General features: G+C 44.5%; 4 protein-coding genes across 4 annotated transcripts; 1 reads left to right on the top strand and 3 right to left on the bottom strand.

The window, feature by feature from the left end:
- Nucleotides 1–230: 230 nt before the first annotated feature.
- Pmar_PMAR021355 (thiolproteinase SmTP1, putative) lies at nucleotides 231–1,635 on the top strand (the record flags this gene model as incomplete). The annotated part of the gene is made up of 9 exons (XM_002782540.1): nucleotides 231–313; nucleotides 374–468; nucleotides 511–630; nucleotides 679–807; nucleotides 861–960; nucleotides 1,026–1,170; nucleotides 1,218–1,359; nucleotides 1,411–1,486; nucleotides 1,539–1,635. 9 exons carry the CDS (start codon nucleotides 231–233, stop codon nucleotides 1,633–1,635), a joined length of 987 nt encoding a protein of 328 aa, XP_002782586.1.
- Nucleotides 1,636–2,954: 1,319 nt separating this feature from the next.
- On the bottom strand, nucleotides 2,955–3,122 carry Pmar_PMAR021354 (hypothetical protein; the record flags this gene model as incomplete). Its single annotated transcript, XM_002782539.1, has 1 exon — nucleotides 2,955–3,122. A coding segment is annotated over one exon (168 nt), but the record flags the coding sequence as incomplete, so codon positions are not given.
- A 2,478-nt stretch (nucleotides 3,123–5,600) lies between these two features.
- On the bottom strand, nucleotides 5,601–5,986 carry Pmar_PMAR021353 (hypothetical protein; the record flags this gene model as incomplete). The annotated part of the gene is made up of 4 exons (XM_002782538.1): nucleotides 5,601–5,673; nucleotides 5,717–5,747; nucleotides 5,794–5,840; nucleotides 5,886–5,986. 4 exons carry the CDS (start codon nucleotides 5,984–5,986, stop codon nucleotides 5,601–5,603), a joined length of 252 nt encoding a protein of 83 aa, XP_002782584.1.
- Nucleotides 5,987–7,418: 1,432 nt separating this feature from the next.
- On the bottom strand, nucleotides 7,419–10,192 carry Pmar_PMAR021352 (glutathione-S-transferase theta, GST, putative; the record flags this gene model as incomplete). The annotated part of the gene is made up of 4 exons (XM_002782537.1): nucleotides 7,419–7,576; nucleotides 8,281–8,421; nucleotides 8,816–8,954; nucleotides 10,056–10,192. Coding segments are annotated over 4 exons (575 nt in total), but the record flags the coding sequence as incomplete, so codon positions are not given.
- Nucleotides 10,193–11,864: the final 1,672 nt, after the last annotated feature.

Here is an 11,864-nt window from a genome sequence, read left to right as displayed (position 1 = left end):
CCTTTCGGTAGCATCGGGATATTTTGAACTTTGATAACGACTTGTTAACATCTCTGATGGCTAACTCATCATCTAGCGCCCATGCCAGTATTAGGTTGTCACCAGTGATGGTGATGGCCAGTGGTTCACCTGTATCTCCTTGTCTGAGGCTGACAGTCTTTCAATCTCCTGCTTCCAATCAGCACCTCGCTATCATGTGGCTCACCGCTGGGACTCTTCACCTCATCGTTATGGCTCAGACTATCGCCAGAGGATCGGGCCGAGATGATCAACTAGAGAATATCGACCAGGCCTTCCAGAACTTCACGAAAGAGTGAGATAATCCGTTTCCTTCAGCTTCCAGCTTTTCCATCGCCTATCGCAATTTTTGAAGATACAATAAGAAGTATGAAACGGACGAGCAGTACCAGGTTGCAAAGGCTGCTTTTGCAGAAAGCATGAGAGAGATAGAGGAATTGAGAGCAAATGGTTGGCGGCGGAAGCTCATGCCCTCTCATGTTTATTATTCAGGCGATATAACTCATGAGGTCGGCCTCAATGAATATGCCGATGTACCATCCGGAGTATTCGATAAAGCGTTCCAGTGCGCTACAGATCCGCAGTTTAGAGAAAACCTGCGCTCAGTCACTTGTACTATCACCTTGCTCTTGCTCCACTGAAGCAGAAAGATTCCCTCAGACCCACAAGACGAGATAGAAGCTCCTCCCCCGTCGGTTGACTGGGAAGCCGCTGGTGCTTTGGCTCCAGTCAGGGATCAATCGACTCGGCTGAACAAATGTGGCGCTTGTTATGCCATCGGCGCTACAGGTAAGCCTCCGATGGCTTTCCATACATCATCACAACCGTCGGTTCCTCTTCAGTCGTTTTGGAGAGCCGTTTCAAGATACAGACCGGCATTGCTAAAGTGGTTCCGTTCTCAGTTCAACAAATAGTTGATTGTAGTAGAGCCTACAAAAATGAGTGAGACAACATTCAGTTATTCGCCTGAACCACGTTATCCTCTCATGACCTGATTCTACCTTCAGAGGTTGCGATGGAGGTACCGCCAAGTGGTCATATCTGTACACGAAGGATAGTGGTATAGTGCGAGCCAGGAGCTACCCCTATAAAGCTAAGGTTGGCGCGTGTAAGAATTCCATCACTAGGGATCCAAACCTGAAGTGTCTCAAGGTGAGTATCCCTCAACACCGCGATTCAGTGCTGGTTGTTGTTATCAGTATGGTGATATCGATAGAATCGTTAACGTACCAGCGGCCAACGAGGCTCTCATGATGCAAGCTGTAGCTACCGGGCCAGTGGCGGTTAATCTGTATGCTTCCGCCCCGCCATTCAAACATTACAAAGGCGGGATTATCACAGGTGAATTTAGTCTCACCTAGGAGCGACACATGTTTCCGTTCAATTTCGTAGCCAAGACCTGCGGAGTGTCTACCCCGGTCCATACGGTAACTATCGTTGGTTACAACACTTCATCGGATGGAATTCGGTGAGATCAAAGTATCAAAGTAGCACCCGGTGTCCACTCGCCTACATGCTAGGTATTGGAAAATTCTCAACTCCTGGGGGAAGTCTTGGGGAATGAAAGGCTTCGCTTACATCGAACGAACTGGCAACGAGCCCGGTAAGTTTCAGTGAAAACTGCGGCGCGGTCGTGTCCACTTCTGTTTCTGATCGGAGCAGCCTGCTAGGAGCAGTCACTGCTCCTACCATTGTGACTATGTGCAGTTCATCTGTAGTTACTAGATGATCTATAGGTCCATGTAATATCCTCTCCCGCTCCGAAGTTTACCCCACCTTCCACTCTATGATCAAGAGCTCTCCCTGCGCTGGAAGTCGTTGAAGGTGCTTCACGTGGGACAAGTCGGGCCGAGATTTTTTCGCGCTTGATGCGACGCGCCATTGGGCTATTCTATGATGCTGATACCCATTCATCATTATGCTGTTACATATGTTACAAATACTTGTATGAGTTATCATGATAACTTATCATGTAGCCAATCCATACAATCGAGGATTGTGTTCGTTTGAGACATTGTCAGTCTCAAGATAGAGCTTCACTTTCGTTGTTTTCATTGATCCGCACAAGCCGGATATATGTTGAATGGTTGGTGCTGTATACTCGAACCAAGTTGAGTTGGAAGTTCAAAAATCACAGAAGCAGTTGTAGACTTATCTAATACGTGTATCATAGATAACTTTGAGAAGGCATTCGTCGGCTCTACTCAGAGGATGAGGGATCATCCCTCAGGGATGTACCATTGTAGCCTGCATAAGACGATTGAATCCTCTGAGATGCTTCTGGTCTGTCGCGACATTGAAGCGAGACCTCAACAGAGCATGGTTTATCTAACTGAAGAGATATTCGGTCCGAGACTGATTCCGATACTGTACGATGCATCTAAACCTTAAAACGGGACGAGCTCGTTGGAAGTTCCACTTGGAACGGGCGAAGTTAGAAATCAAACCCGAAAATGTAACTTCATATTTGCATTTAGAACTTCCACAGTTGTCACAGGCCATTCAAGCACTTTGAGCCAAGGCTTGGTTACCGGGCTTGTCCGAGGTCGATAGGAAGCCCGAGTTCGTGTTGATAGAACTTCCAGTTCCGTCATTCACATGGAACTCCTCCATTCCATCCTTCGAGGAATATCGATTTCGTTGTTGGGAACGCCAGTTTTGTGGTAGCAGACCGTTACTTGATAGTTAGACGAGAAGCCTTTCTAAAGTATCACTCTAGTTCCTTTGGAAATAAGCGTATCAGAGATAGCCTCGGAGATAATATTTCCGTGAATTCTGAGCTTTCAACTTAACTTGTGTCCATAAGAAAGCACCAATCAGAAAAAGCACTCACTACTAGAGTCCAAAGTTCAACGATACGACTGTTCACTGCTCTGTATCTGGGTAGCGATATTCAGCTTGTGTAAAAGGTTCTTGACCAAGTTGATCATTGTATCTTACTCATTTGGCTTGAGCTCATCATAAGCAATCCATACACCACCTCGGAATAGTGGTGGTAGGTGCTTCAACTGGTCGTCGTCTTCCCACTTGTTAGCAGTTGCACACACCTTGAACTTCCGTACCCATTGCTCGAAGTCCAAAGGGCTTGTCAGAGGGTCGAAGCTCTCAGATGAGGCGAAATATAGGCTCGGGTCCATGAACAAGGAGCTGCTACTCTGGAATATCAACTCTGGTTGTGCGATTGGTTATGCTGATCGTCCGGTGATGATTTTGTGTGATAATGCAGCAGGTGTCAACAAGGTCTCTCTCGACTCGGCAGTGCCCATTCAACCGGGATGAATGGTCTCCGGTATAATTCACCACCGCTTGGGATCACAGCAATGCCATTGATGCAATGGTGTCCGAGCTTATCAGCCGAATAACAAGTCAATGAGGCCTAAGGCCTGGGGCGTATGGCCAGAGGCCTTGACATTCACTGCCTACGAGACGAGTATGCATGTGATGAGATTGTGTTATTGTCTTCTTTTGTGTATATATGGAGCTAGTATCTTAGCGTAAGCTAGCGCTACTCCGTGTTGCTATACTCATAATTACAAGATAAGTTTGAAGGCTAAGTGTCCTCAACGACTCAGTGTGAGTTGTGTTGTGGTGATCAATATTATTCACTACATGCAGCTACATACCACGCGGAGTACAACCGATCCCGGATTCCGGGACCCGGATGATTCGCGACGACTTGGCCTAACTTACTTAACTCGTAGATTATTGGATAAGTCTTATTCGACAAACGCGAAGACAGCGAGACACAAAGCGGGTGTCCAACTGACTCATGCTGCAATAATTGCAGTGCAACTAACGCGCGACATAGATCGATCTCCGACGGTGACTCAGTCACGTGGTAGGGGGACTTCCGGAACATATTCTGAATATTTATCCGAGGACGTAAGGATGCTGGCATCAACATCAGCCGGTTTCAGTTCTGCTTCAACGACCCACATTATAAGATGCAATGGTCTGGTACTCCTTCGCAACTTCGTCGACGTGAAAATCGCGGCATACGGTCAATGAGTTAGTAACTCACTATGAGTAGATACCTGAATGTTGCGTGACATATGACTTGAAGAAGTAATAAGACGAACGACACGTCACAGGTAATGTACCCAAAAATGGTCTAATAGCAGCAAAACGAAGGATATGTATGACTTACGAATTTTCCGTTTCAGGCTCTGTCTCGTTCGGTGGAGTTTTGAAGTTGAAGGTTGAAGTTTATCGTTTCTGACCGTTATCTTATTAAGTCGATGATTATACTGATATTGAGTCTCTTGCAATAGTCTCGCATAATGCAAATGATCTTTCACCTTGAATTAAATCATCATTCCGACAAGTAATTATTTTAAGAGCCAATCAGGTAAACGCAATAGCGCAGGAAAAAGGATGAGAAGATACATTAGCATGCAAGTTAGCGGGCAAGATACGATCATACCATAATTGGGCATGAGTAGCAAACAGACATGGAATCACACAGCATTTCTTCATTTGAAAGTTTACCCCCGGATACCTCTCAACCATGACCAGCACGGGAAAGGCCCTCTCTTGCGGAGGGCACGGAATCTGCTCACCTATATCAAAGCGATAAGTATGCTCTCGACTTACTGGAGATATATGATGGTTTGCAGAATAATTATGACGATGCCCAAGGGAATAGCTACGCTGACCGCCGACGGCCCTCCCCCGCTTCCCTGATTTGCTACCACTGTCGTGAGATTACGTGAATCAGGGGAAAGAGTCGTTTCAAAGCCTCTCTGAGAAGCAGGTTATGATATATCAAAGTGATAGAGATCGTTCCGCACTTCCGGGACGAGTGGAGGCACCGTAGTAGTCGTCTCACCGGGGGCCAAACGAACAGAACAGAAACTGAAGTAGATGCAGGATGCGACGTAGTGACATCAGCAGTGATCAAACTCTGTTGTGCCAGCCTCAGTGATGACGTGTTTCCAGCCATCTTCACACTGACATGCCATCAACAGATCACTCCATTGCCCATGGGATCCGCAGCCGGCCATGAGAACCTCTCAAGAATGAGGACACCTCCCCCTCTCACCTTGCCCCGCCACAGTTGAGGTCGACCTTGCACTTGTTAGATAAACTCTAGAGGTATTTGTAGCCCATGAAGTGGTGAACGGCTCCGAGGTAGTTGCCGATCCGCCAGTAACCGAACGTGGGATTGTCGAAGTTTCAGCGGTAGTCAAACGCGTGCTAGTTGAAATGGTTGTTAAAGGTGGCGGAGTAGTTGTAGTCGAAGTAGTTGTAGTTGAAGTGGTAGTGGTTGATGTGGTGGTAGTTGTAGTAGTAGTAGTAGTTGATGTTGTAGTTGTAGTAGTAGTTGTTGTAGTAGTGGTTGTCGTGGTAGTCGTGGTTGTATTCGGCGCTGGTACGAAGTCTCGGAATACACCAGCTGATCGAAACCACATCGTAATCGACATAAATCGACCAACAACTCACGAGTCCGCACATACAGCCAGCCAGTGTACTCGACGCATTCTTGAGTAAGGTAGTTTGTCGACCAATAATTGCAAGGTCTCCAGGGCCCTAAGCTAACCTGTTGTTGGGGTAACGCGATGTGGACTGAAAGGAAATACAATCTAATTGAAACCTCGAGTTCCAACTGTACAGCGACGAGCCCGCCACGAACCATCGTGATCATAGCAAAGGGCCCTGAAAACGAGCTCTCCATCACCGATTTCAATCCTGTGGTTACCTTCCACGGTAATCGCCAAATTCCATACAAGCTGAAAGGAAAACGGAGTAAAGACGTGTAAAAATGCATCATCCTACTCCATCTATCATCTGGTTCACCAGTACCGTTCCAAAAATGGCAGAATCTGAAAGGACTACGGTATAGCGAAAACGGTCGTAAAAAGTCTCACCGCATCCAGGTACCGCGGGTGTCGACAGCCGAATACCAACCCTCGTCACAGTCGCAGAACTGGCCGTTCCACTTGCCACGATCGTAACAGTAGAAGTCCATGTTTTTCTTCAGATAGTGGGAGGTGATTGCTCCCATCCAAGCATAGTCGTCGGCTGAAGGACTGAAGATCGGATAACCCGCCATGTGATCTGTGAAACAGACTGACTAAGGCAATACTGATCGATACTGGAGACTTATCCAAGACGACATGACCGCTAAGCCGCACTGCAAGCTCGGCAGCGGAATCCAACCTGGGCCTTGAGACCGTTTCATTTGGGAGCAGTTTCTCGAGGCCGGGTGGGACCGTTACGCGAGAGATCATTGCGCTCGCCATATATCTAGTCGAGTTGAAGATTACCAAACAACTAGTCCATCAGAAGTTGGAGAAATCCAAGGTTTAAACGATGTTGGAGAATCGGCATCAGGTGGAAGGGCATCAGGTATGCAATTATATGTTAGTTGCTGACGGTAAGCATGCGGCTCTTGAGATTGATCGAGCGCGACTTTGGGGTTTGCTATACGTCGCTCCCTCTTAGTCTCAGGCCTGTCTTCCCTCCTCAAATCCCACCGCTTAGTCGCAGCCGCAATATTGCAGACGAAGCCAGCCAAGCCGTTCTCCACGAGTCTTCCAGCGACTTCGTGACTGATGGTAACCTTCGCACTGTAGCGTAGCTAATACCACGTACCACTGTTCGTCCGTCTCTCGGCTGGCTCGGGTTTGTTTGTCAAGGCTCTTGATAAACGTTCTACTCGTGACTCGTATCATCTACCACGACAAACGTTCTGTTGCCCTCAGAAAAAGTAGGAGGAAGCAAAAGACCGCCCTCGAAGCTGATGACGCCTTTGAGATGACGGGCGTGGTTGGAAATTTGGGAAAATTATCGTTGGTTTCTGCACACTCTTACCCAAATTTCTACAAACTTCCGGAAAGCAAACATATATTCCTCACAAGTGAACTTCATAACACAACATCCGTAATTGTGAAATCAATCACTTCGCAAATATGGGGGGCAATCGGATTGTCTATGAGGGTCCGCCGTTCTCACTGCTTGTCCTCTGAGCATTTCTCACACTGAAAAAATAGGGTGTATACTATAAATGTGTCACCATTCGATGGAGTTTCACAACCCGTTTCACGCGAAGTAGCGTAATACTCGCGCTAGTCGTGAAATATATTTTCTCTAGTGTTTTCCATATCACTACGTCTGAAATTCCAATGATTAATACTAATTTCATAATGTATTCACCTGTACCATAATTGTTGTAATAAGTCGTCTTTCCCTGCCCCATAAAGATCGCCTCTGCGAACTTCATAACACAATAACATCCATAATTGTGAAACGATGCATGTTAATCAATCACTCCGCAAATGTGGAGGGCAATCAGGTTGTCTGTGCGGGTCCGCCGTCCTCACTGCTGGCACTTCCAACAAGTTCTTGTATCTACATGAACAATTTTTCCTTCGAGAAAGAGAAATTCCAAAGAATAACACATCCTGGAAATATTGGGGAACTTTTCCTCCAGCGGGACTTGAAAACGTAAAGCATTGTAGACTTGAGGCACCAGGCAGACATCGGCGATAGACATTTCACCACCGATGCAATACGGTCCATCACCACGTATGCTTTCCTCAACGGTAGAAAGGCCGCGCTGAAAGGGAATTCGGGATGAGTGTTGTTCTCAAGCTTCGTAGACCTATTTTTTTCAATTCGTATTCTACAGTGTGCGGAAAATCGATATTAGCTATAGTACGAGTTTGTTTCGTGTCACCGCACAACTTCAAATGTGGCTGAAATTTTGTATATGTGCTCTTTAACAATTTTAAACTGGAGTTTCATGACCCGTTTTACGTGAAGTGGCGTAAAACTCTGCGAAAAAAACCGATATTCGCGGTGATATGCAGTAGTCGTGAAATAGATTTCACTAGTGTTTTCACTAAAAATATTTTTTTTCACACTTCACTTCGCGAAAAACGCAGTTTATCAGTGAATAACGCGTAAAACACTCAAGTAATTCATCCACGTTCGTTTCACTTCACATCGCGTTTTTCACATACAGTATCACGTCACTTCACATAAAACGGATGAGAGTCTTCTGTAGGGAATCCCCATGTGTCGAGTCTATGACACAGCGTAAAGTGAACAAGACACATGGAAGCGCTACTAAAATGTTGTCTGTGCCTATCGACCTCTTGAATTCTTGCTGTTCTTAGTAGTAGTAAAATAGCTATGTCGTTTTTGACAAAGCTCCTATCTTGGCTATACTTGTGTTATCTCAATACCCTTGGTTGGAATATATCAACAAATGAATAGGTAGACTCCACCACCAACAAGGAGGGAGTAGTAGTAGTTCACCTCTATGAAGTGTGTCACCCATTGATCTCGGACATCTCTACCAGCCACTTTACTGGCGTATTGGAAGACACTTAAATTCTGGAGGGGATGAGTGTCACAGGCGATGATCATAGCAATTGACAGCGCCGCAGCTCTATCGACCTGAGGACTATGCGTGAGCTCTTGTTATGCGAATATCTGTTCGCTTTTACCATAGCAAAATTGTACAGAAAACAACTACGATTTCCCGAAAATTTGACAGAATTTTCATATTGTCACCAACACTACATGCGCTTTTGCTATACCGTGAAATGAAGACACCATGCGAAAAAATTTTCACATTTCGCTCTGCGAAAAACTCGGAGTGTAATTCGCCAAATATTTCCAGTTCACTTCATTTCATGTTTTTCACATAGGCTCATACGTCACTTCTCGTAAAACGTATGAAACTCCATTAACACATTCATCATACGAAGATTCAAAAAAAATATATTCGCACTTTTACGTCATTTCCACTTCGAAAAAATATGCAGCGATAAGAAGTAACACGACTTACACAATTCTCAGGGATGAGTTTTGGAGAGTCGGGAAAAGTCCTATCGAGATAATCGATTATAACCAAACTTTGAGTAATAACGTTTCCGTCGGTGGTCACCAAGGCTGGCAACAGCATTGCTGGGTGGATCTTCTTATATCTAGACACATCCACTATGGTGTCTATCATCATCATCATCATGTCACTTTGGTGACATCATCATGTCACTTTGGTGACATCATCATGTCACTTTGGTGACATCATCATGTCACTTTGGTGACATCATCATGTCACTTTGGTGACATCATCATGTCACTTTGGTGACATCATCATGTCACTTTGGTGACATCATCATGTCACTTTGGTGACATCATCATGTCACTTTGGTGACATCATCATGTCACTTTGGTGACATCATCATGTCACTTTGGTGACATCATCATGTCACTTTGGTGACATCATCATGTTTGTGGGAAAGGAATAGGCACATAGTCAACTATCTAGCGGCACTTATAATGGAGTTTCACAGCTCGCGTGAAAAACTCGATATTCGCGAAATTCAGTAGTCGTGAAATATGTTTTTCATATCACTAGAGCGAAACTCCAGTTGGGAGAACTCATTTTGAATTTTCCACGTATGGCAAGTAACAAATTCTTCAATCAGTTTCCCATGAAAATATCATCACATTAAAAACATCATTTTCCCTATTGTTATCAAACCCCTAAGGAAAGCGATATTTTTCGAAGCCAAATGTGTCCTACGTGAGAAGATGAAAATTCTGAGAGAAAATTTCGGAAAATTTTCCCCTCAAATTTCTGAGCTCAGGTGCTGAGGAAAGCGATTACATATATTCCTACTCCAACACTGTATAGGAAACTCCTGAGCTCAGGTGCTGAGGAAAGCGATTACATATATTCCTACTCCAACACTGTATAGGAAACTCCTGAGCTCAGGTGCTGAGGAAAGCGATTACATATATTCCTACTCCAACACTGTATAGGAAACTCCTGAGCTCAGGTGCTGAGGAAAGCGATTACATATATTCCTACTCCAACACTGTATAGGAAACTCCTGAGCTCAGGTGCTGAGGAAAGCGATTACATATATTCCTACTCCAACACTGTATAGGAAACTCCTGAGCTCAGGTGCTGAGGAAAGCGATTACATATATTCCTACTCCAACACTGCATAGGAAACTCCTGAGCTCAGGTGCTGAGGAAAGCGATTACATATATTCCTACTCCAACACTGCTTCCCTACTCTGGTGTTTTATGTTCCCCCTTCACGAGGTTGATCGGAATCGTTTCATAAGGCAAGCCTTTATAGTTAAGGGCTATTCGCACCCTATATGCGGCACTACTACGGAAGTAGCTGTAGAGTTTCAATGACGACGACATTATGGGAAAAATTACTTACATAAAATTGGAGTTTTACGACTACCCGTTTTACGTGAAGTGGCGTCGTAAAACTCGGTGAAAAACGCGGTGATATACAGTAGTCGTGAAATATAGTAGCGGTAGTAGAAATAGCAGTAGTAGTAGTAGTAGTAGTAGTAGTAGTAGTAGTAGTAGTAGTAGTAGTAGTAGTAGTAGTAGTAGTAGCGTATTGGAGTTCCACGACCCGTTTCACGTGAAGTGACGTCGTAAAACTCGTCGTGAAAAACGCAATATTCTGGCAGTAGTCGTGAAATATATTTTTCACTAGTGTTTTTTATATCGTGAAACTCCTATAAATTCAGTCGGTTCGAAACCAACTAGCTAATACCACAAATTTTAATATTCTCACAAACCCATGTAGTTGACCATGTGCATATTTCCCCTCGCTTTTTTTAAATCACAGATGCACCATTAAAATCCCAAATTTCACTTTTCCTATTCATTGGAGTTTCACCACCCTAGTGATATGAAAAACATATTTCACGACTACTGATGCATATCACCGCGAATAAAATCGCGTTTTTTCACCAAGTTTCACGACGCCACTTCACGTAAAACGGGTAGTCGTGAAACTCCAATGTTCAAATCATAGATCGATCATTATAATCGCAAATTTCACATTTCCTATTCATTGGAGTTTCACCACCCTAGTGATATGAAAAACAATCGATTCGAAATCCGGCGAGGACGATGGATCTCCATTTAATCACAACGTTGGGCAGCCAGGAGGGCCTCGACACTCGAATGCAGTGTGGTAAAATTTGCGCATGATCAACCACATGTGTTGGTGGCAATATGAAAACTCTGAGGAAAATTTGGAAAATCCTTGTTAGTGTCTGTACACTAATCGTATACATTCTCCTAGTTCGTATATAAAATTCTATGATTAGTGAGGAAAATTTGGAGCTCAGCTGAGGAAAGCGAACATTTTTGGCAGCACTGCTCGAATGGGAGGGACAAGAAGTTGGAACAGGGAGGCATAATATTGAGGGGAGGAGACCCCAGTGTAGTGCGTGCGTGCAGACTTATCTTTAGCGCTCGCCCTCACAATCTCGAACTCATATGACGCAAACACATTTCACGACTGCTGCATATCACCGCGAATAAAATTGCGTTTTTCACGACGAGTTTTACGACGCCACTTCACGTAAAACGGGTGTCGTGAGTATTGATGAACCACCTCGTAAGTGGAATCCAATCTTATAAAACCTCTTAGATCATCAACGACTAGCGCAGCTTGTGCTATGTCTTAGCTAAGATATGAATGGAAGTGAAATAACACAAAATGAGGATACGGACCTAGAAGATCTTACCTGAGATCACCACAACGGGTAGTTGTGAAACTTCACTATCTCTAGTCGTACACATGCAACACAATTCGCCGTATGCTCGAGAAAATATCAGCTCAAAAAATTTTTTCCATAAAATTCAATTTTCTACTCCCACCTTTTTCACAGGGAAGTCCGTTTGGCTCTCCGGAGCGGCACTCACGAACGCCGGGTGTCTCCTCAGCTCAGTGTAACTGAAAAAATTCTGATAAAAATTTCGTGGGGAAAAATTACTCACATGTGAAAAATTTTCGGAAAAATTTTTCCACGTCTATACCAACTCGGTTAATCGCATTATAAGTTTG

Source organism: Perkinsus marinus, assembly GCF_000006405.1.
Source record: "Perkinsus marinus ATCC 50983 genomic scaffold scf_1104296939202, whole genome shotgun sequence".
Lineage (NCBI taxonomy): Eukaryota > Perkinsozoa > Perkinsida > Perkinsidae > Perkinsus > Perkinsus marinus.
This window is presented reverse-complemented; position numbering and strand designations above follow the sequence as displayed.